Source organism: Manis javanica, chromosome 4 (genome assembly GCF_040802235.1).
Source record: "Manis javanica isolate MJ-LG chromosome 4, MJ_LKY, whole genome shotgun sequence".
NCBI lineage: Eukaryota > Metazoa > Chordata > Mammalia > Pholidota > Manidae > Manis > Manis javanica.
Window position 1 is genome coordinate 168806562 of NC_133159.1, and position 22578 is coordinate 168829139.

The 22578-nt window shown below is 35.4% G+C and overlaps 1 protein-coding gene across 11 annotated transcripts in view; it reads left to right on the plus strand.

The window, feature by feature from the left end:
* Positions 1-22578, plus strand: part of TANC2 (tetratricopeptide repeat, ankyrin repeat and coiled-coil containing 2) — a 374308-nt gene that overhangs the window by 259547 nt on the left and 92183 nt on the right. For all 11 annotated transcript variants that reach the window (XM_036997193.2, XM_073235742.1, XM_073235743.1 and 8 more), the window contains one exon: positions 8332-8457. In XM_036997193.2, the coding sequence (XP_036853088.1) occupies positions 8332-8457 (126 nt within the window). The remainder of the gene's footprint in view (positions 1-8331; positions 8458-22578) is intronic.

Here is a 22578-nt window from a genome sequence, read left to right on the forward strand (position 1 = left end):
CTTACTGAGTTCTAAGAATTGGATCTCTTGAATATTCTGGATACAAATCTTTATCAGAGATGAGTTTGTAAAATATTTTCTCCAGTCTGTTGCTTATCTTTGCATTTTCCTATTGATACATTTAAAGCACAAATTTTTTTTTTTTTTTGGTTAAGCCTTTGAGGATTTTTTTTTTTATTAAGGTGTCACTGATAGGCACTCTTACGAAGATTTCACATGAAAAACATTGTGGTTACTACATTCACCTGTATTATCAAATCTCCCTGTACCCCACTGCAGTCACTGTCCATCAGTGTAGTAAGACGCCACAGAGTCACTACTTGTCTTCTCTGTGCTACACTGTCTTACCCAGGATTCCCCCCACACCATGTGTGCCAATCATAATACCCCACAATCCCTTTCTCCCTCCCTCTCCCCTACCCCCGTCCCCTTTGGTAACCACTAGTCCCTTCTTGGAGTCTGTGAGTCTGCTGCTCTTTTGTTCTTTCAGTTTTATGAAGCACAAAATTTCTGATGACATCAGTTTATCAAATTTTTATATTACAGACCATGCTCTTGGTGTCAGTTTTTTCTACCTTTTTAAGGAAAGTATACTGTTTATATCAGGTATTACAAAACAGTAATATTTCTGTGTTATTGGAGCTTATCTTTTTAATTCAAGTATTGGAAAATATTTCTTGTACTTATATGCTTTCTCCTTTTCTTTTCCCTTCCTGTCCCTCCCCCATGTTGAAAAAAGGAGCAGGGAGATAAATTAGCCTAAATTGTTATGCCTATAGATAATTGTTGATTATTTTTTCACTATCAGAGTAGTATCCTCTAACAGTGGCCTTACTGGCTGTCAGAGTGTTTCACATTTGTAAACAGTACTGATCATGGTTCTTCAAAGGAAGGGCAAAGGGTAAATGCACCATCAGAAGCCAGATAGATCTGTCCTGGATTTTGTACTGCCAGAGTAGTACTGTGTTGAACAAATACTTTATTGGAGAATTATCTCTTGTCCGTGTTGAATGTAATACAAACAGACCTATTGTTTCTACAGGGCAAGAGATAGGCCAGGGAATAGTTTATGTTGGACTGTTTTCTATATCTGGAAACCATGGAAACCTCACAAAGAAGCAGGAAAGTGAGGTATAAACCAAATTTCAAAATTTAATAGATTATAGGTTGAAAGTGTTTCCAGAATGTAGAGAAATAAAATTACTTTCACAAGAGAATTACCCTACTAACTCTATAATGTATCTAAGTATTTGATAAGACCACAACCTCTGATAGCTTGATTAGATATCTAAATCCTTTTTTATAAATAAATTTTCTTAAGTGCAGGAGGTTCCACTCGTCTCATTTTACCTCTAGATGTACATATTTTCCTTTACTTCCTAATGTATACATAGAAGTGCTTCCCCAAACTGGGGGAAGATCAAATACTCAAATCTTCTTGGTGAACAGGAATTTGAGGATTTAAAATATGAAGTGAGCTTGAAATAGTAGGGGGTAAATCATATGTGTAAGTTGTTCTAAGCATATGAACAGTTGGGGAGAAAAATTATGAATGCCAGTAATAAAAGGCCTTGTTCAAATTCAGCTTTAAATTTTCCCTTCTTTTTTAAACTTTATCTCAGTATGAGTGATTATTTATTTTAGAGATCAAATATGTTGAATAATAATGTGAAAATACCATTTGCATTACTTTTAAAAAAACTTACGGGAATAATTGTTTAAATTGTCCTTGGTGTGTTACAGGCTTCTCCCCACTTCGGTAATTAAAACCATTTTTGCCTGAGCTTCTTGGCATCTTTATAGGGCCACATCTAGCAGGACCAAGAAATTGTCAAGGAATTATTTTAAAATCTTTGAAGCTTCTGCTGAATTAAACTCTAAAAAATAAAACTGTTCATGTTATTCCATAAGACCCTTGGTGTTAGAATGGAAAGGACACATGGCTTCTATAGTACTTTTACTTGTGGGGAAGAGTCAGCACATAGGCCAATGTTCATGGTGATTTTTTTTTAATTTGTCAGAGCTTTTAACTCACAACATAAATGGAAGAAATGTATGTAATGAAATTTTTTTAAACAATCATGTACTTTTTATTAACTACTAAAATAGAAGTCTGATTAATATCAGTATAATTATATTGGTTAACTGGATTTGGGTGTATACTTTCAGAGACATAAAACTCAAACAAGGGAAGTTAGATACACTAGTTTAAAGCTCCATATACCATATGTGAAGGTAGTACTATTTACTGAAAACATAAAAATTTTTAACTCAAATAGTGAAGTAATTAAATACAAGTTTTGGCAATTAAGGCTTGGGTTTTTCCTGGAGTAGCTCAGTTTTCTAAATATAAATTTGGATGTTTATACACCTTTAGTTTAAATTCTAAAATAAAAAATAAAAGCTATGTCTTTTATTGCTTCAAAATGTAAGTCACTATTAAAAATTTATAAAAATTATATTTATTTATTTATAAATATTTATAAGTGTTAGAAAAAGTATAGAATCCTTACGGACATGCAGTTGTATGGCAGAAATTATCAGAGTAGGCTGTCTATGGTCATCCTTGATGTCTTAAAATGAGATTGGCAGTGAATTGGAAGGATGTGGGAAGCAGGCAATATTTGCTTGCATCAGCTGTCCTCAGGGACATGAGTCTATCAGGGAAACAGATGAACAACAGAAGTCAGTTAAAAACACAGACTATCACCATCTACTTGTTAATGTTTGGAGCTGCACATTTTCCTAAGGAAAGAATCTTAAGAATCCAGAAATGCAAAATAGGAATTCTGGGGAATTTAAATGAATCCAATCAGAAACTGTAAAGAGGATTGTATTTTTAAAAAGGGTGGGAGAGGCTTTTCATCAGCCAGAATGTTGGCTTTATGAATCAAGGATATAAAGACAGAGGAGTAGCTTCTTGCCCTAAGTTATAAACATAAAGCAGGTTCCCTGTTCAGGTCAGCCAGGATGACAATAGTTCTACTAAAATGTGTTTGTATTAGTGGCAAATGATATAAGAAGAAACATTTCAAACTGGTTCCAAATTCAATATAGAGTTGCCTCTGGAATGTTTTGTACCAAATGTCATCTGCTTAATTTTTTTCTGCCCACCTGTGTATCAAATTATTCTAACTTCGAAAAATATGTCAGTTAAATGTTCTATAAGTGAGTTAGCTGTTCCAGTCTGATTACATCACAAAAAATATATATGCTCCCTTTGTCCACTTCCCTCTTCCTTCTCTGAAAACAAGGCTTTTTAATGACGTTGATTTTATTATGGGTTTACTTTTTTAAGCATTTTCTTTTTATGTAAAAATTTTTGTTACAGATTTGTTTTTCCTATTCATTTTGCTTCAACTTACCAAATTATCCTTTATACTTGTATCTGGAAAGTGTTCATTAGATATTACAGTATTGATTTAACTTGATGGAATTATCTCCAAAAGAAATTGCCAGTACAGTTTCACAGTAAGGGTAGCACAATGAGGTGAGAACCATGTGTCCCTATAGATCTATCACCGATGTTAGTATGGGGTGATGATCAGTAAGGGTAGCACAATGAGGTGGGAACCATGTTAGTATGGGATGATGATACACAAGGTTGTGTTGCTATAGCTTACCGACTTCACTCTCAGCTTCACATAATCCTGTAAGACAAACCTAATTTGTTACTCATTCATTGTTCTAAATGAACCAAAACACAAAGTGTATGTTAAATACAATTACTGTTAGTAGACAAGCATTTATTGAGCGTGTACATATATACCAAACACTGTTCAAAGCACTTGAGAGTCATCAATAAAACAAAGATTTCCATCCTCATGGAACTTATATTCTAGCCAGGGAAAGTAAAATACACAAAGTAGATAAGTAATTTATACAGTAAGATAGAAAGTGATATGTACTATAGAAAAAAAAGTTAGAGACGGACCAGCAGTACCTGAAGGAAGATTATATGAACATCATTGGAGTCAGGCACATTACCGTAGGGATGTCTCTCAAGCATTAAGCAGAGCAATGAGGAAGGTGAGGATAGAGCCAAACAAATTTCTAAGTCTAAGTAGAAGTAGTCTGGAATTCATTTCTGCACTGAGCATTATGTGCAGGGTACTCTGATTTACTCTGAAGGGATGGGGTTATTAAAGATGAACCAGACATGTAAACAACTAGCTTAACACAAGTTCTAATTAGCAATACATGTTACATGGTTGGTGAAAGAGGAGAAGGAATTAATTCTGACTGGGGGGATCAATCAGGTAAGCAGGAAGTGTACACTGAACAGATTTTGACAAAGAGTAGATGTTTGACAAAGTATGACAAAGACTTTTTCTCAGAAAGTGACCTGCAAATGCAAAAGATACAAGTAACTGTGAGGGAGAGTACAACTCAATACATTAGTAGGACAAAGGGCCACAACTAACAGAATTTCAGGTCTCTTGGCTAATCTTTCCAAGATTTACCTCATCTGCCTTTAAATAATATATTAGAAAGTGACAAGAATTTTGGAAATGATGAAGCAGAGAGAAACTGAAAATAGGACTAAGGAATGATTTAATGAGGAAAAAAGACAGTAAAATACATAATAAAGAAAATAATGAGAGATTCAGAGGTCAACAAAAAGGTATTCATTGCTACAATAAGGAAAAGATTGCATGTTTTAATATACTCAGGTAACAGTAACCGTAATTTAATTGCACTGTCAGATGAAATGAAAGCAATAGTTACCCATTTGCTGATTTCGGATCTTTCTGCGCGTGAATCAGGGCTTCAGAGCTATTGCACTTACTGAGTATCACCACTTTCCTTAGTTCATTTTGCCTGAGTATTTGGATTTGTGAAGAAATGAACTATTCATTGAGCTCAGTAATTGCAGTATTTATCTTCTAATGTCATCTGTCTGATATTGAATATTTACTACATTTCTTGGTTTTGTGAAATAAAGCAATAGAACAATTGATGTTTATTTTCCTAGGAGTTACTATGGTAAAGATTAGTTTAGTAAAACTTCTTAAATTCATACTAAGCATGAATATTTTACAAAAACTGCCAACAGCTCTTCATGCAGTATAAGAAGATGAATATGTGAAACTAAGAGTATGGCTGAAAGTACTTGCCAGAAGTTTTTTAATACAAAGAAATTTAAATGGATTATGTAACTGTTATTTAATTTATATCTGTATTCTTAAGTATAGCTCTCCCCAAATTTAATCTTTAAAAGATTAGTAGATGGATATAATATAAAAAGGAAAGACTGTAGGCTTTTTTTGTTCTTACTCCAGCTTTTTGCTCCACCCCATTTTGTCAATTTCTTTATCATTCTGCCTACTTTTAATGAAATATACATTCTCTTTATTATATCAAACCTCTAGATGTTAACATATAGGACCATTTTTGTAAAAGAACCCTTCCAGAACCTTGCTTTTTAATTATATAAAGTACTAACTGTTAAGGTTTCATTTGTATTTTGTTTTGATGTGAATAAAAGATACTCATTGCCATTGATCTTTTCATATTACTCTTTATCAGCTTAAAAAGTACCTCATAAGTATTTTTTTCTTTAAAAAAACAAACAAATGAGTTAGGACTTCCTATGTTACCATGGAGATGTACTAGTCTAAGACATACAGGGCACCTTTACTTTGCATCAGCAAGGCCTTTATTGCCCAAGTTGATTACTGCTCTTTGAAGCCATAAAAAACAGAGTTGAGAGAAAGTGACAAAGATGAATAGGTGATGAAGAGTAAGTCTTTCCAGAACGAATTAAATCTCTTGAGCTTTCAAAGGAGGATACAATGCAAATAACTCTCAGGGGATTGAGAGTCAGGATAGCTGGTTTCAAAGTCTGGCTCTACCAAAAATGAGTAATTCCCTTTAGGCAAGTCACTTACTGTCTCCTAATTTGAAAAAATGAGGGGATTTGGTTAGACGGGTCTAACAAAGTTTTTATTAAAAGGCCAGCTAGTATTTTAGGCTTTACAGGCTGTATGGCCTCTGCCACAACTACTCAACTGAGTAGTTGAATACTTAAACAGGCTAGGCTGTGTTCCAGTAAAACATGATTCACAAAAAGAGACAGCAAACCAGATTTGCTTACCTCTGGGCTAGAGTACCTTTAAAATTCCTGTCATATCTGCGTTCCGTGATACTGCTTCATTATCAAACCACATATGTGGAAGGGATTGCTGTTGAGTTGTTTTCTATGCTATGTCAGTCAGGAGCTAACCAGGAAACAGAAACCACCTAGTTATTTTAACAGAAAATTTGATATATAAAGAGTTGTTAACTGGGTTTTAAAGAACTGAAAAGGTAAAAAGAGAACATTGAGGTATCATGGATTTAGCAGATGCAGGAAGCAGCCACCACCTCTGAGCCTGTGGGATAAAGAGAAGATACTGGGATTATTAAACCACAGAAACTTGGAGCAAAGGCCCCACAAAAGAAAGCTACAGCTCAGATCTCTGTGAGCAGAGCCTTACTCATCTCAAGCTAGTACTTCTGAGCTCAAGGATGGCTCTGTAGAGACTGGAGCTCTGAGGGTTCCCTTTTTCTGGATAAAGAAACAAACAAAAGAAAATAGACTTTGGTTAAAGCAGGAGGGTCTCTATTAAATATAAGAAAGAATTTACAGAATCACATTAGAATGCCAGTAGAATGGTATACGACTCATTGTTCCTAGTGTGTTTAAAGACTAAATAGTTACCTATTCTGGATAGTTCTAATTTCAGAATTCAGAAATAAGATTATCTGTTATTCCTCTGATACTCTTCTTTCTCTGATATGTAATGTGGCATTTGACTTCTTGATTTAAGTTCCCTAGACTAGCTTTCAAGGATTTTTATTTCCTTATAGAAACTATATCTAGAAACTATAATTTGGAAAAGTTCCATTTGTCTAGGTGTCCAATAGACCCAGGTTGCTAAGACAATTGCAGTAATTGAAGGATGAGGAGAATATATAATCTCTAGGATTTGTTCTCTCCTATTCTTTTCTCTTCCTTTCTTCTGTTTTCTCCATCTTTTCTTTTTTTCAGCTCTTAGATGACTTTCATTAATACCTTTGTCCCATTTATAATCCACCTTATATTATTGTTGTTTGTGTCTTATATTGATTGGGAACACAGACAATACTTCATTGGAGCTAAGCAACCAAGAAAGAATGATCTTAGTTTGTTTCCTTTCATCCACTCAAAATAGTCACCAGAGGTAAACTGGTAACTACACCAGGAAGGGCACCATGAACAGTGCCTGGCACATAACGGGATTTAAGAGGTTAGAACCACAGAAAATAACTGAACAGCAATCCCTTTCACATATGTGATGTTGATAATGAAGCAGTATCACAGAATGCAGATGTAAAAGGAATTTTAAAGGTACTCTAGCCCAGAGGTTAGCTTTCAGTAAATAATTATCATTGAATGACTAAACTAACCACCAGCACAGTATTTGCATAGCTGGCAACAGATTGAATTAATGGTGTAATTTAATAATGTATAAACTCTAAGGAACCATTTTCTTATAGAAGCTTTGGGTTTTTTTCCTTTTTTGTTAAAGACTTTTGTCTTCACTTCCTGATTCTTGATTTCTTACCTTTTTTTTTAGGTCATTGTGAATAGACCCAACAGCCCATATATAGCAGTGCCAATACCCACTGCCCCACCCCCCCACCCCGTCTTCCATTTTCTCTCTCTTGGCTGGGTTAGGGTGTTAAACGATTTATAAACGCAGTGGGAGGCCATTATTTCTTGATTATCTTAAGAGAGCAACAAAATGTTTTTTGGAATTAATGGGCATTGGCAGCTTCCTAAATGCTGTTAGGAAATTTCTCTGTCCATTGCCCCAGGTGCCCACCTTTACAGTATGTACATACACACACGCATGCATGTGAAAATTGTTTTCAGAATGTTTTCATGTTTCATTCTTTACTGTGAAGGGAAAATGTTGAAAATACACCTTCATATTTTTCTTAGTGCTCAATGTAATTTGGAACAGGTTTCTCCACTAATGATGTTTATATCATGTTCTACAAATGAGATTTGTGACACAAAAGAAGCAGAAACTAATAATCTTTGTTGTCAGGCATTAATGTGCTTGCCAACTTACTGCTAGTCCTCTCCATTAGCTCAGGCAGTCGGTAGTGATGAAGGCCCTGAAGACAGCCTTTTACGTGTTTCTTTGGCATACATTCTAGGCACTGAGGGCTCTGAGTTCAGCAAACTCTTGGTAAATGTATCTACCGGAATAAGCACTGCTTTCAGAGTTTGGGCAATAAAAACTAACTGACAATTTTCTAAATTTACATAATTCTGACTAAACTCTTCTGTCTTGTCAGCCACAAGTTCTGCCCACTTGGAGGACCTTGCTTACCTGGATGAGCAGAGACATACACCTTTGAGAACGTCTCTTCGAATGCCAAGACAGAGCATGGCTGGTGCTCGCACACAGCAGGATTTAAGAGGTTAGAACCACAGAAGGGCTTTGCCTGGGAACAGGCAAGAGGCAAAGAATTCCTTGTTTCCAACCTCCACAATTACGAGGCCTCCCTTAAGAAGTGAACCTGTAACCAGAGAAGAGCAATATAAACACACTGTGCTCATCATAGAAATGCATTACAATAACTAACAGTTGTAAGTGTTGGTTCCTTGAAATTTTGAAAGAAAACAAGTGTAACAGGCTATTGGTGATGGAGGAAATAACTTTTTTATAGTTCTGGATTTCCGAAGTGACTGTTGATGAACTTGAGCCCTAGCCATATTTCAGGTGAATTTTGTGTGGATAATCATGTGTTTTGCTAGAGAATTTATATCTCTTTCATTCTAGGGGCATATATTACTTTTATTTTCTTAGAATTTTAGACAGAGCCTCTAGTCCTGTCCTGGCAAAATCTAAACAACTTATCTTTTTCCCATGAAGATAATCTGTTTCCTGAACTCTGTGCATGCTACATGCTTCTGTAATCAAAACCTGATCTTTTCAAAGACTTTCATTTTGTTATGACTAAGGTCTAATCAAGAGCCTGGTATTTGTTTCTCTGCTTATGTTTCTTGTTTGCTCAAAATGAACCAACCTATTTCCATTAGCCATAAGAGATGGTCTGCTTTCTTCAGTATATAGTAATCCACAGCTCTACTGCATCAAGTGCATTTGTCATTATATCTTACAGAGTATTTTCCTGTGCTCTCCTCCTCACCCCTTGTCCTATGCCCTGCTCTAATTTGTATGGTGCCCCACGTGTAACTCACACAGGCAGGGATTCATACATACCTCCTGCCTGTTTTGGAAGTCAACATACTTAGAGTTTTTCAATGATGGCTAGACAACTAGGAGCATAAAATAACTGATTGTATTGCTACAGTTATCATACTTCCCATCAACAATATATGTTGATGGCCTCATGGTTTTAGTTCCCAATCCTACCCATCCTGGTTACCATTTCTCAGTTAGCCACATACTAGTTGCTTAATGTATGCAATTATGTATGTTCAGCCCAGAAGGTAGAATTATGTCAAGCACCATTTTAGTGCTGGTACAGGTACATTTATTACATCCAAAGCCTGAATAAATTCAGTCAAAAGATCAAATAAATGATTTGTGCCAAGATCAGAATACACAGGCATAAAGAAGATTGAACACAACTCTTGATTTATATAGAACTTCAGATTTGTTTGCAAATCTGCCACATTGGTATCACCTTGCATCTCATTACTGAAAAACATACATTGTTGGTTTATTTTATGCTTTACTAGTCATTGAATAATAGATTTTATTCTACTTAGAAAACAAAATTATTTGACAGATTTCGGCTGTATATATTTTTTTAGAACCTTTCATGCTGGTTTCTATTAGTACTTGATGCACATGTCTGTTTCTAGTACCTAATGATTTAGTAAGATCTTCGACAAATGCATTCTAGTGAGCTAGGTGTTTATGCAGAGATATCAAATGGAGTTTGTCCATTGATAAAGGTGCTATGATATTGTTTCAGTTCCTTGAAGTTGTCTTTTCTGAAAAGAACTTTTCTTTTAGCAGTCTTAAGTGATTAGAACATGCCATCCAGATGAGTGCATTAATCCATAAGAGACTCATTTTTTACTAAGGTATTTGCCTTCTAAAATTAGCATACTTTAATTTAGAACTTTGAGGTCCTGGACAGTAATCTTCCCCTGAACATGTTATCTTGATGATCGTTTACAAATGAACTCTATCGCTTATGACGTGACCTAAAATATATTAACAAGAAAGGAAAGGTCTGTTTCTATAGACCTGCTTGGCTAGCCTTTATATTTATAATCTGTGATTATTTATCCAAAACATTGTACTTTATATATAGAAACAGAATCATACTGTTTTCCAGGCATGAATTTTTAAAAACATGCCACATGCTGCTTTCTGATTTTATGTAAAGGAACATATAAATTACAGTCATATTTCAGTTTTATATCTTTTCTTCTTCTAGTATGGCTGAAGTAAAACAACTTTACCCCCAAAAAAGAAAGTAATTGGAAAACTATTTTACATATACATTAAGATGTATCTTCCTACAGTAGAGGTATATCTTTCTATATATACTCAAACAAGTCCTATGAAATAGCTTTTTAATCACTATTCTGGTTTTAAATAGCCTTGGATCTTCAGAGAAGGTAGTTCATAAGCATGTACACTGTAGTGTATCTAATAGGTACTATGTTTACTGACTGATTCCAAGTATAGAGATTATCTGAAATAATATCCCTTGAATATATGTCTACAGAGGTGGCAAGCATTTATTGGGTACTTCATACAGGCAGTCTTGCCCTATTCTGTTTAGAGCAGTGGTTCTCAAACTTTTGGGTCCCAGGAGCCCTTTACACACTTAAAATAGTATTGAGGATCCTAGAAAGCTTGTGTTATATGAGTTATATTTATATTTGTCATACTAGAAATTAAGACTGCAAATTTATTCTAAAACAAAACAGAACAAAACAGCAATAGACCCATAGACACTGAGAAGTGACTGGTAGTTACCATGGGGGAGGGGTTGGAGTGAGTGCATGAAATAGGTGAAAGGGATAAAAAGGCACAAAATTTCAATCAGAATATAAATTAGTCACAGGGATGAGAATACAGTATAGAGAATATAGTCAATAATTCTATAACATCTTAGTATGTTGACAATAACTGCACTAGTTGGGGTGAGCATCTAATAATGTAGATAACTGTTGAATAATTATGTTGTATACTTGAAACCAACATAATATTGTATATCAACTATACTTCAGTAAAAACCTGAGCATTTATTAGAATAGCTGTTCATTTTTTAAAAAACAATAGTAGACCTATTAGGTACTAACATCTAAGCACTGGAAAATTCCACTGTGCACTTGAGAGAGAATAAGAGTAGAAGTATTGTGTAACTATATAATGACTATATATATAAGAAGTAAATAACCTCCTAGTATTGTGGAAATAGTTTGACTCTGTGGACCCCCTGAAAGTGTCTTGAGAACCCCCAGGACTTTTCAGATAATACTTTAAGAACTGGTTTAGGAAATATCATTGTAATTGAAGATGTTTTATGCCCTTAAGGACTATACAGTCTGTTTACCGAAGTGCAAAAAAGTGTAGTTTGAGAGTTGGTTAGATGTTGTTCATGAACATGATTTAAGAGTACAGGCATAGTTCATTTAACAGTTACCTTAATAGTTACTAATTGTTTGATCATAATGGTAGTCTTTGACTGCAAAAGTAGAAGTTGCTGGGGTAACATCTGAGCTAGAACTTGGACCTTCAAGTGGGGTATTAACATTTGCTTCTTGCTTCATTAGTAAAAAGTCTTTTTTTGTTTACTTCTCCACACAGCTGTTTTGAACAACTGTTCTACCGAAATTGATGTTTCCAGAAACAATGGGGAGAAGGTCACATAAGTACACTGTGCAGGATCCTATTGCAGCAAGTTAGTAGATTCCTAGCTGTCAACCATCTAAGAAAATAATATATATACAGAAATTGTGTACTAGTGCAGAGTATATAGCTGTCTAACCTACTTCAAGTGCCTTTTCTAGTCCTATAGCCTAATGTCCTTGACAGGCAGGTACTAATTTGAAACCTTTTTAAATTTTTTAATTCAAGTTTTAAAAAAATTTTGGGGGGGCGGGTGCATATTTTAATCATCATTTTGTTAATGGGGAGTTTTGTTAGAAATTGTCTACCTGAAAACTCTCACTCTTTCTATCTTAATGGAATCCCTTATTCCACAGAGAAAGAAATTAAACAGGCTGCCTACTTAAAGGAAAAAGGGGGTTGTTGGTTTTTATGAATAGATATAATAAATCTTATGATGTAATCATATAAAGGGAACCAGGAGAAGTTAAAATACACAAAGCAAATCACAGCATCATGACTTGGGGTAAATTAACAACAAATTATTAATGATTTGACTATAACCTGCCTAATGTTAAATCATAATCACACTGTTTTGCTTGAAGAAATTATACATTCCTAATTAAAATTTATTTCTCAGTATACGTTGATTTCCTTAGGACTTTTACTAAATCCCACTGCATAAATGGCCATTCACAAACATTGGGCTTAGTAGCTGCTTTAATAGATACTGGGTTGGAGGGCATATGTGCAAATAGTAGTCTGACTCATTGTCAGAATTTATGTGAAATTGACCCTGCCACAGTTAACTTGGCTTTGTCAAAAGCAAAGAATTGATTTTTTACCAAATAAAATCAGGTCTTCACACCACTGGTGAGTCCCTTATTTTTCCAAAGCAATGAGTCCTTCATGAAGATGACTAAGATGCGTGTCATGAATCTAATACTCTGTCAGCCCATGAGTCACACCTCCCTGAGGTTGCTTAGTCATCTTAATCATTGCCTGCCTGGCTGTGACATTTACGAGGAAATATTTCCATTAGTCTCTTCTGTTTCATTGTTCATTGTTTTATTTTTACAAGGTTAAACTTCTTCTCTTGAGGTAAATTCAAAACCCAGAGATAAGGTTGCATGCACGTAACTGCCTATATATAAATATTAGATGGGTAGATTGTAAGCTTTAGCTGTATGAAGTTGATCCTCTCACCACCTCCAGCCAGCTCTTTTGCAAAGAACCCTAAAATTTGAAAATGCAGTGCTCAAATAGGATGTCTTTGAATGTCTGCTGGGAACTAGTTATGCTTTTTTTGAGTGGTCTGGCTATGATTTTTTTAAGCTGATCACTACTTGTTAAAGTAACTCCAGAAAGGTGTACAGATCTGGTTTTTATATAAACCAGCCTTATTTGATAAATTCCATCGTAAAGTTTGAAAACCCAAACAGTAGCTAATATACAGCAAAGTTCCCCCACAAGACCCACAAGGGTGAAATAACCTATGAGAAAGAGAGGAATCTATAAACCACATAATCTTCTAACAAACATATACTGACCTCTTGCATTGAATAACACATTACTTGAAGAAAGGCTGTGGAGTAACATGAAAGCAATTCTAATCATGCTATCTAATTCTGCAAGAATAAGTCAGTGAAAATATTTTTAAATGCCTTAAGTACAATAAAGAAAAATAACTATTAAGCCATTTTGATGTTTGATCTAAATTAGATTTAAAAAATCAGCTTCCCAGTTAATCTATCATTACTTTCTCTAAAAGTGACTAAATCTTATTATAAGTAACCATAATGTCAGTAAATTTCCTCAAGTAATACTTTGCAAAATATTTTCTGATTTAGTAAAATGATCTAAGCTTTTCAATCTTGTAGTATATAAAACATATTTTTATGGAGTAAAAATACTAATAAAATAGAGAAATGGAGAATTTCCTTTGTAGGGCCATAGCTGTTTCATCACTGAAAAATCACTTAAAATTTTTAAGTATTTACTCTTCTATTGCAAGTAATTAGTCAGTTCTGATGCTCCAAGAAAATAAATCTTATGTCCCATCTACAAGGCCAACAATGTAACACCTCAAAACCATATTGACATGGTTATATAATTGTCTTATCCAGTGTTTCACATTTTAAAAGCTTTACTGTTGTTATATTTTCCCTACATTTTGAGGTAGTAAATGTGAGGAAACATATGACAACATTCAAGAAAGTTGTGTTCTCCCCATTTCTTTTACTATTTTCCAAAGATCTTTGTTCCCTTCCTCAAAATTCCCTCAGCAATGAATGACTCCAGCTTTTTCTCAACGAATGTTTTCCTACAAGACCAGCGTCAGAAAGCTGAAATTTAATACACAAGTTATTCAAGACTGAATATTATTTTCAAGAGTAAAATAAGCCTTGCCCCTTTTTTATCCCCACATTAATTGAATACAGTGGTCTTAATTAAAGCACTAAGACAAATGTTGAGAATGGGATACTTCTAAACATATAAAAATGATAACTTAAATTTATCTGAGATCTTTTTCTTTATAGACACAATCATAGGAGCTTTAAACATGTTCTTATTTAATCCTTACAACTCTTTGATGTAAGTGGTGATAAGGCAACTGGGACTTCAGAGAGGTTAAATAACTTGCTTAAGGTTACATGTCTAGTAATTGGCAATGTCGGGATTCATTTCATATCTGGCTGACTCCAGGCCTGTGCTCTAACCACCATGCTATACTGTGTCATAGACAACATAATATAAAAGGCAATAAGTAATATAATAATAGCAATACAGTGGTTTATTGTAGATACTCTGTACTCTAGGGTGTTAGGGATGGGAAAGAGTTGCGTATACATAGTAATTGCCAGATGGTGTCTGTTCATCAGGGGCTATGATCAGAAAGGACACCGCTATGATTCATTAGCCCAAACCAGTTCCTACTTGCTTATTTCTATTACTGGAACCCCAGTTTTCCTCTCACTCTGGCTTTAAATCCTCAAGTTAGCTAGGAATCACCATTTTCATTATCTCCTATAACCTCTCAGGTACAGCACACTATGGGTTTCTTCAGTTTCTCATATTCTTCTCCTGTTCGCCATTCTCAATACAGCTAATTAGCTTGTCTTCCTCCTCTGGTCTTTCCATATTCTAATCAAGCAAATGCCTGGCTGCCATATTCATCTAAAATGTAGCTCAGATAATCTCATTTCTCTGTCTTACAGCTGTTGCTATCATCCTTGTCTAGTATGCAACCTAGAAAAATTTAAAAAGCAGTTTTGGAGAAGACAAGTTATGGTTTGTTATTACCTTTAAAATCAACTCTGTGGATACTTTGGAAAAACTAAAGAATGACATCTCATTGTAGATTTTATTTGCATTTCCCTGATAATTAGTGAAGTGGAGCAACTTTTCATGTGCCTATTGGCCATCTGAATTTCTTCTTTGGAGAAATGTCTGTTCATATCCTCCATCCATTTTTTAATCAAGTTATTTGCTTTTTGGGTGTTGAGGCATGTGAGTTCTTTATATATTTTGGATGTTAACCCCTTATCGGATATGTCATTTACAAATATATTCTCCCATACTGTAGGATGCCTTTTTGTTCTACTGATGGTATCCTTTACTGTACAGAAGCTTTTTAGTTTGATGTAGTCCCATGTGTTCATTTTTGCTTTTGTTTCCCTTGCACGAGGAGATGCATTCAGGAAGAAGTTGCTCATGTTTATATTCAGGAGATTTCTGCCTATGTTGTCTTCTAAGAGTTTTATGGTTTCATGACTTACATTCAGGTCTTTGATCCATTTTGAGTTTACTTTTGTATATGGAGTTAGTTAATAATCCTATTTCATTCTCTTGCATGTAGCTGGTCAATTTTGCCAATACCACTTGTTAAAGAGGCTGTCATTTCCCCATTGTATGTCCATGGCTCCTTTATCATATATTAATTGATCATATATGCTTGGGTTTATATCTGGGCTCTCTATTCTGTTCCATTGGTCTATAAGTCTGTTCTTGTGCCAGTACCAAATTGTCTTGATTACTGTGGCTTTGTAGTAGAACTTGAAGTCGGGGAACGTAATCCCCCTAGCTTTATTCTTCCTTCTCAGGATTGCTTTGGCTATTTGGGGTCTTTGGTGGTTCCATATAAATTTTAGAACTATTTGCTCTAGTTAGTTGAAGAATGCTATTGGTATTTTGATAGGGATTGCATTGAATCTGTGGATTGCTTTAGGCAGGATGGCTGTTTTGACAATATTAATTCTTCCAATCCATGAGCATGGGATGTGTTTCCATTTATTGGTATCTTCTTTAATTTCTCTCATGCATGTCTTGTAGTTAACGAAGTATAGGTCTTTCACTTCCTTGGTTAGGTTTATTCCTAGGTATCTTATTCTTTTTGATGCAATTGTGAATGGAATTGTTTTCCTGATTTCTCTTTGTGCTAGTTCATTATTAGTGTATAGAAATGCAACAGATGTCTGTGTATTAATTTTGTATCCTGCAACTTTGCTGAATTCAGATATTCGATCTAGTAGTTTTGGAGTGGATTCTTTAGGGGTTTTTATGTACAATATCAAGTCATCTACAAACAGTAACAGTTTAACTTCTTCTTTACCAATCTGGATGCCTTTTATTTCTTTGTGCTGTCTGATTGCCATGGCGAAGACATCCAGAACTGTCTTGAATAAAAGTGGGGAGAGTGGGTGTCCTTGTCTTGTTCCTGATCTTTAAGTAAAGGCTTTCAGCTTCTCGCTGTTAAGTATGATGTGCTGGCTGGGGATTTGTCATATATGGCCTTTATTATGTTGAGGTACTTGCCCTCTGTACCCATGTTGTTCAGAGTTTAATCATGAATGGATGTTGAATTTTGTCAAATGCTTTTTCAGCATCTATGGAGATGATCATGTGGTTTTTGTCATTCTTTTTGTTGATGTGGTGGATGATATTGATGGAATTTCGAATGTTGCACCATCCTTGCATCCCTGGAATAAATCCCACTTGATGATGATGGATGATCTTTTTCATGTATTTTTGAATTCAGTTTGCTAATGTTTTGTTGAGTATTTTTGCATCTATGTTCATTAGAGATTTTGGTCTGTAATTTTCTTTTTTTGTGGTGTCTTTGCCTAGTTTTGGTATTAGCGTGATGCTAGCCTCATAGGAGTTTGGAAGTATTCCCTCCTCTTCCACTTTTTGGAAAACTTTAAGGAGAAACAGGTAGTAGGTCTTCACTAAATGTTAGATAAAATTCAGTGGTGAAGCCATGTGTTCCAGGAATTTTGTTCTTGCGTAGTTTTTTGATTACCAATTCAATTTTTATTGCTAGTAATTGTTCTGTTCAGATTTTCTGTTTCTTTCTGGGTCTCAATTTTATTTGTTTCTGCTCTAATCTTTATTATGTCCCTCCATCTACTGACTTAGGGCCTCATTTGTTCTTTTTCTAGTTTCGTTAACTGTGTGTTTAGACTGTTCATTTGGGACAGTTCTTCTTTCCTGAGGTAGGCCTGTATTGCAATATACTTCCCTCTTGCATGGCCTTTGCTGCGTCTCACAGATTTTATGGTGTTGAATTATTGTTGTCATCTGTCTCCATATATTGCTTGATCTCTGTTTTTATTTGGTCTTTGATCCATTGGTTATTTAGGAGCATGTTGTTAAGCCTCCAAGTGTTTGTGGGATTTTTTGTTTTCTTTATATAATTTATTTCTAGTTTCCTACCTTTGTGGTCTGAGAAGCTGGTTGGTACAATTTCAATCTTTTTGAATTTACTGAGGCTCTTTTTGTGGCCTAGTATATGATCTATTCTTGAAAATATTCCATGTGCACTTGAGAAGAATGTGTATCCTGCTGCTTTTGGGTGGAGAGTTCTGTAGATGTTTGTTAGGTCCTTCTATTCTAATGTGTTTTTCAATGCCTCTGTCTCCTTACTTATTTTCCATCTGGTTGATCTGTCCTTTAGAGTGAGTGGAGTGTTGAAATATCCTAAAATGAATGCATTGCATTCTATTTCCCCTTTTAATTCTGTTAGTTTTTGTTTCACATATGTAGGTGCTCCTGTGTTGGATGCATAGATATTTATAATGGTTATATCCTCTTTTAGGATTGACCCCTTTATCATTATATAATGTCCTTTGTCTCTTGTGACTTTCTTTGTTTTAAAGTCTATTTTGTCTGATACAAGTACTGTAACACCTGCTATTTTCTCCCTATCTATTGCATGAAATATCTTTTTCCATCCCTTTACTTTTAGTCTGTGCATGTCTTTGGGTATGAAGTGAGTCTCTTGTAGGCAGCATATGGACGGGTCTTGTTTTTTCACCCATTCAGTGACTCTGTGTCTTTTGATTGGTACATTCAGACCATTTACATTTAGGGTGATTATCAATAGATATGTACTTATTATCATTGCAGGCTTTAGATTCATGGTTACCAAAGGTTCAAGGATAATTTCCTTACTATCTAAGAGTCTAACTTAACCTAACATAATGTAAACGTTCTTTTTTTTGTTTTTTCCCTCCTTTTCTTCCTCCTCCATTCTTTATATGTTAGGTATCGTATTCTGTACTCTTTGTCTATCCCTTTTTATTACATCTGGTGACAGCTATTTTACCTTAGGGTCACTTCATTCTATAGCAGTCCCTCCAAAATACACTGTAGAAATGGTTTGTTGGTGGTAAATTCTCTCAGCTTTTGCTTATCTGGAAATTGTTTAATCCCTCCTTCAAATTTAAATGATAATCTTGCCAGATAGAGTATTCTTGGTTCGAGGCCCTTGTGCTTCATTGCATTAAATATATCATGCCACTCCCTTCTGGCCTGTAAGATTTCTATTGAAAAGCCTGATGGTTTTCCTTTTTATGTGATCTTTTTTCTCTCTCTGGCTGCTTTTAATAGTCTGTTGTTATCCTTGATCTTTGCCATTTTAATTATTACATGTCTTGGTGTTGTCCTCTTTGGGTCCCTTTTGTTGGGAGATCTGCACCTCCATGGCCTGAGAGACTATCTCCTTCCCCAGATTGGGGAATTTTTCAGCATTTACTTCCTCAAAGACACTTTCCCTTTTTCTCTCTTCTTCTTCTGGTACCCCTATAATACGAATATTGTTTTGTTTGGATTGGTCACACAGTGCCCTCAATATTCTTTCATTCCTAGAGATCCTTTTTTCTCTCTCGGTACCTCAGCTTCTTTGTATTCCTCTTTTCTAATTTCTATTTCATTTATCATCTCCTCCACCGTATCTAATCTGCTTTTAAAACCCTCCATTGTGTTCCTCAACAATTAGATCTCTGTCCTAAATTAATTCCTAAGTTCTTAAATATTTTCTGTACCTTCAGGAGCATGTTTATGGCTTTTATTTTGAAATCTCTTTCAGGAAGATTGGTTAGTTCAGTCTCACTTGATCCTTTTCTGGTGTTGAGATTTTGCTCTGAACCATGTTCCTTTGACGTTTTATATTTGTATATGGCGCCCTCTAGTGCCCAGAAGCTCTACTCTCTTCAGCTGCTCAGCCCCTGGAGGGGAATGGTGCTGGTGGCTAGGGGGAGGAAAGAGCTGTTTCCTGATTCTCAGCCTCTATGCCTGCCTCCACTGCCAGAACCAGTGGGCCGAACACACAGGTGTAAGCCTCTATGCTTTGCATTTGTAGCTCATGTAGGTGGGGCTTTCCTCTGGCCAGCCTGAAGCCAGGGCAGTGTTTGCTGATTTGTGAGCCAGGTGCAGGCTGGCCAGGAGGAAGGCGCAGCAGGCTGGGTATCATGATGGGGAGCCTTGGAGCTGCATAACCAGTCAGGGGGCTGGAGTGCCTGAAGATTGTGAAAGTTCCCAACCTTCTATTCAGAGTGCACCCGGACAATTCTATCTGTCATTCTCCTGAGCAGTAAGTTCTGTGCAGTCCTTGCCCCTTTAGCAGCCCTCTCCCTTTTTTGGGAAGTCTCAGACTTCCCGCCCAGGTCAGCCAGATATGGATCCCTGTTTTCCACAAGCAGCTAGAATCTCAGTCTCTCCAGGTATTCTGCCTGTCTTAGCGTTCCAACCCCACTAATCACCAGAGCACCATGCAATGCAGGTTCGTGCTCCCAGAGCAGATCTCCAGGGCTAGGTGTTCAGCAGTCCCAGGCCTCCAACTCCCTCCCCACTCCATTTCTCTTCCTCCTTCCAGTGAGCTGGGGAGGGCTTGGGTCCCATCAGGTCACGGCTTTAGTACGTTACTGTTATATGAGGTCTGTTCTTTTCTTCAGGTGTATGCAGTCTGGCACAGCCTTCTTTCCTGTTGCTCTTTCAGGATTGTTGTATTAATTAACACAATAAAGTGTGTAGTAAGACCCTTTCGCATATGGAATCACTGGCGGCAACTCAGTGTTTTTAACTGTTAACTGAACCATAACAGAGAAGACAAGTAGATCAACTAAGAAAGAAGAAATAGAGAACTAAAAATATGTTAAATTACATTTAAGATAAGGGGGAAAAGTGAATTCTAATGTTAAAGAAACCTAGAATCCATAAGTAAAGGAGTTGTAATTGAAAGAAATTTCTTTGGCACCTGTATATTGAAGTACTTACAAAGGGAGTAAAAAGGCAGGATGAGAGGAAATATTTGTGAAGCGTATAATTGATAAGAGGTTAATATCCAAAATATATAGGGAAAATAGCAAAAAAGACCCAAATAACTCAGTTAAAAAATAGTTAAGATACTTAAATAGACATCTCCAAAGAAAGCATACATATGCCCAAAAGGTATTTGAAAAGATGCTTAACATCACTAATCATCAGGGATATGCAAACCACAGTGAAAATATGTCCTCATACCTACTAGAATGGCCATTATCAAAACAAACAAACAGAAGTAACACGTGATGTTAATAAGGATATGGAGTAAATGGAACCCTTGTGCACTGTTGTTGGGAATGTAAAATGGTGCAACTGCTATGGCAAACAGTATGGTGGTCCCTCAAAAAATTAAAAATAGAAGTACCATGTAATCCAGCAAGCCCACTTCTTGGTATTTATACAAAAGAATTGAAATCAGGATCTCCAAGAGACATCTGCATTCCCATGTTCATTGCAGTATTATTCACAATAGTGAAGTGGTGGTAATAAATGTCCACTGATGGATGAATGGGCAAAGAAAATGTGTCATATACATACAGTGGAACATTATTCAGCCATAAAAAGAGAAATAAATATTGCCATATGCTACAACATGGATGAAATGTGAGGACATTATGCCGAAGGAAATAACAGTCACAGAAAGAGAAATATCACACAATTTCACTTATGTAAGTTATATAAAGCACTAACTAGAATGGTTCTAGCCAGGGCCTGCAAAGAGGGGGAAAATGGGGAGTTCGAATTCAGTGGGTGTAGAGTTGTAGTCATACAAGATGATAAATTTCTAGAGATCTGCTCTTCAACATTGTGCTTATCATTAATCATCCCATGTGCTAATTGCCATTGAATATCTTCTTTGGTGATGTATTATCTGTTCATGTATTTTGTCCACTTTTTTATTGGATTATTTTTTTTCTGACTATTGAGTTCTGAGAGTTTGTTATATAGTTTGGATATGAGTCCTCTACCATATATGTGCTTGCAAATAACTTTTCCCAGTGTATGTCTTGTGTTTTTATTCTCTTTAACAGTTTTTTTTGAAGAACAGAAGCTTTTAGAAGTTAGAATTAATGAATGTTTGTCTTTCATCATTCTTTCAGTATTATACCTAAGATTTATTTGATGAACCAAAGGTCACAAACACTTTCTTAAATTTCTACAGTTTATGTTTTACATGTAGGTTTATGATTAATTTAGAGTTAATTTTTGTGTATGGTACATGATGTGTGTCAAAGATTTTTGTTTTCTGAGGTTTTTCTTGGCATATAGATGTCCAGTTATTCCAACACTGTTTCTTATAAAGACTATTCTTTCTCCTTCCTGAATTTCCTTTGCACCTTTATCAAAAATCAGTTATCCATATTTGTATAGATCTGTTTTTATACTACTTTCCTTCCATTCATCTATTTGTCTATGTTTATGCTTATACCATATCCTCTTGATTGCTGTAGCCTTATAATAAGTCTTGAAATCAGGTATTGTTAACCTTCAATGTTGTCCTTTTTCAGAGTTGTTTTTGCCTATTCTAGGTTCTTTGTATTTCCATAAGAAATCTTGTAAATTTCTACAAAAAAGCCTTCTGGAATCTTGATGGGGCTTGTGTTGGATCTGTAGATAAATTAGGGGGAAATTGACTTCTTGTCAATAATGAGTCTTCCAATCCGTGAACACTTATCTCTCCATTCATTTGGATGTTCCTTAATTCCTCTCAGTAATGTTTTATAGTTTTCAGTGTTCAGATGTTGAAAATATTTTAACGTTTCCTTAGTGTTTAATATTTCTTATGCTATTATAAATAGTATTTTTCATGTTAACTTCTGATTGTTCGTTGCTAGTATATAGAAGTACAATTGATTTGTATCCTGAAACCTTGCCAAGTTCACTTGTTACTTCTAATGGCCTTTTTAAAGATTCCATAGGATTTTCTACATAGATGATCATATTGTCTGCAAATATAGTTTTACATCATCCTTTTTACTCTGACTAGAATACATCCTTATTACTCTGACTAGAATTAGTACAATGTTGAACAGAGGCAAAGAGAATAGAAATCCTTGCCTTATTCACAGTATTTGGGGGAAAGCATTCAGTCTTTCACCATTAGATGTGTGAGAGA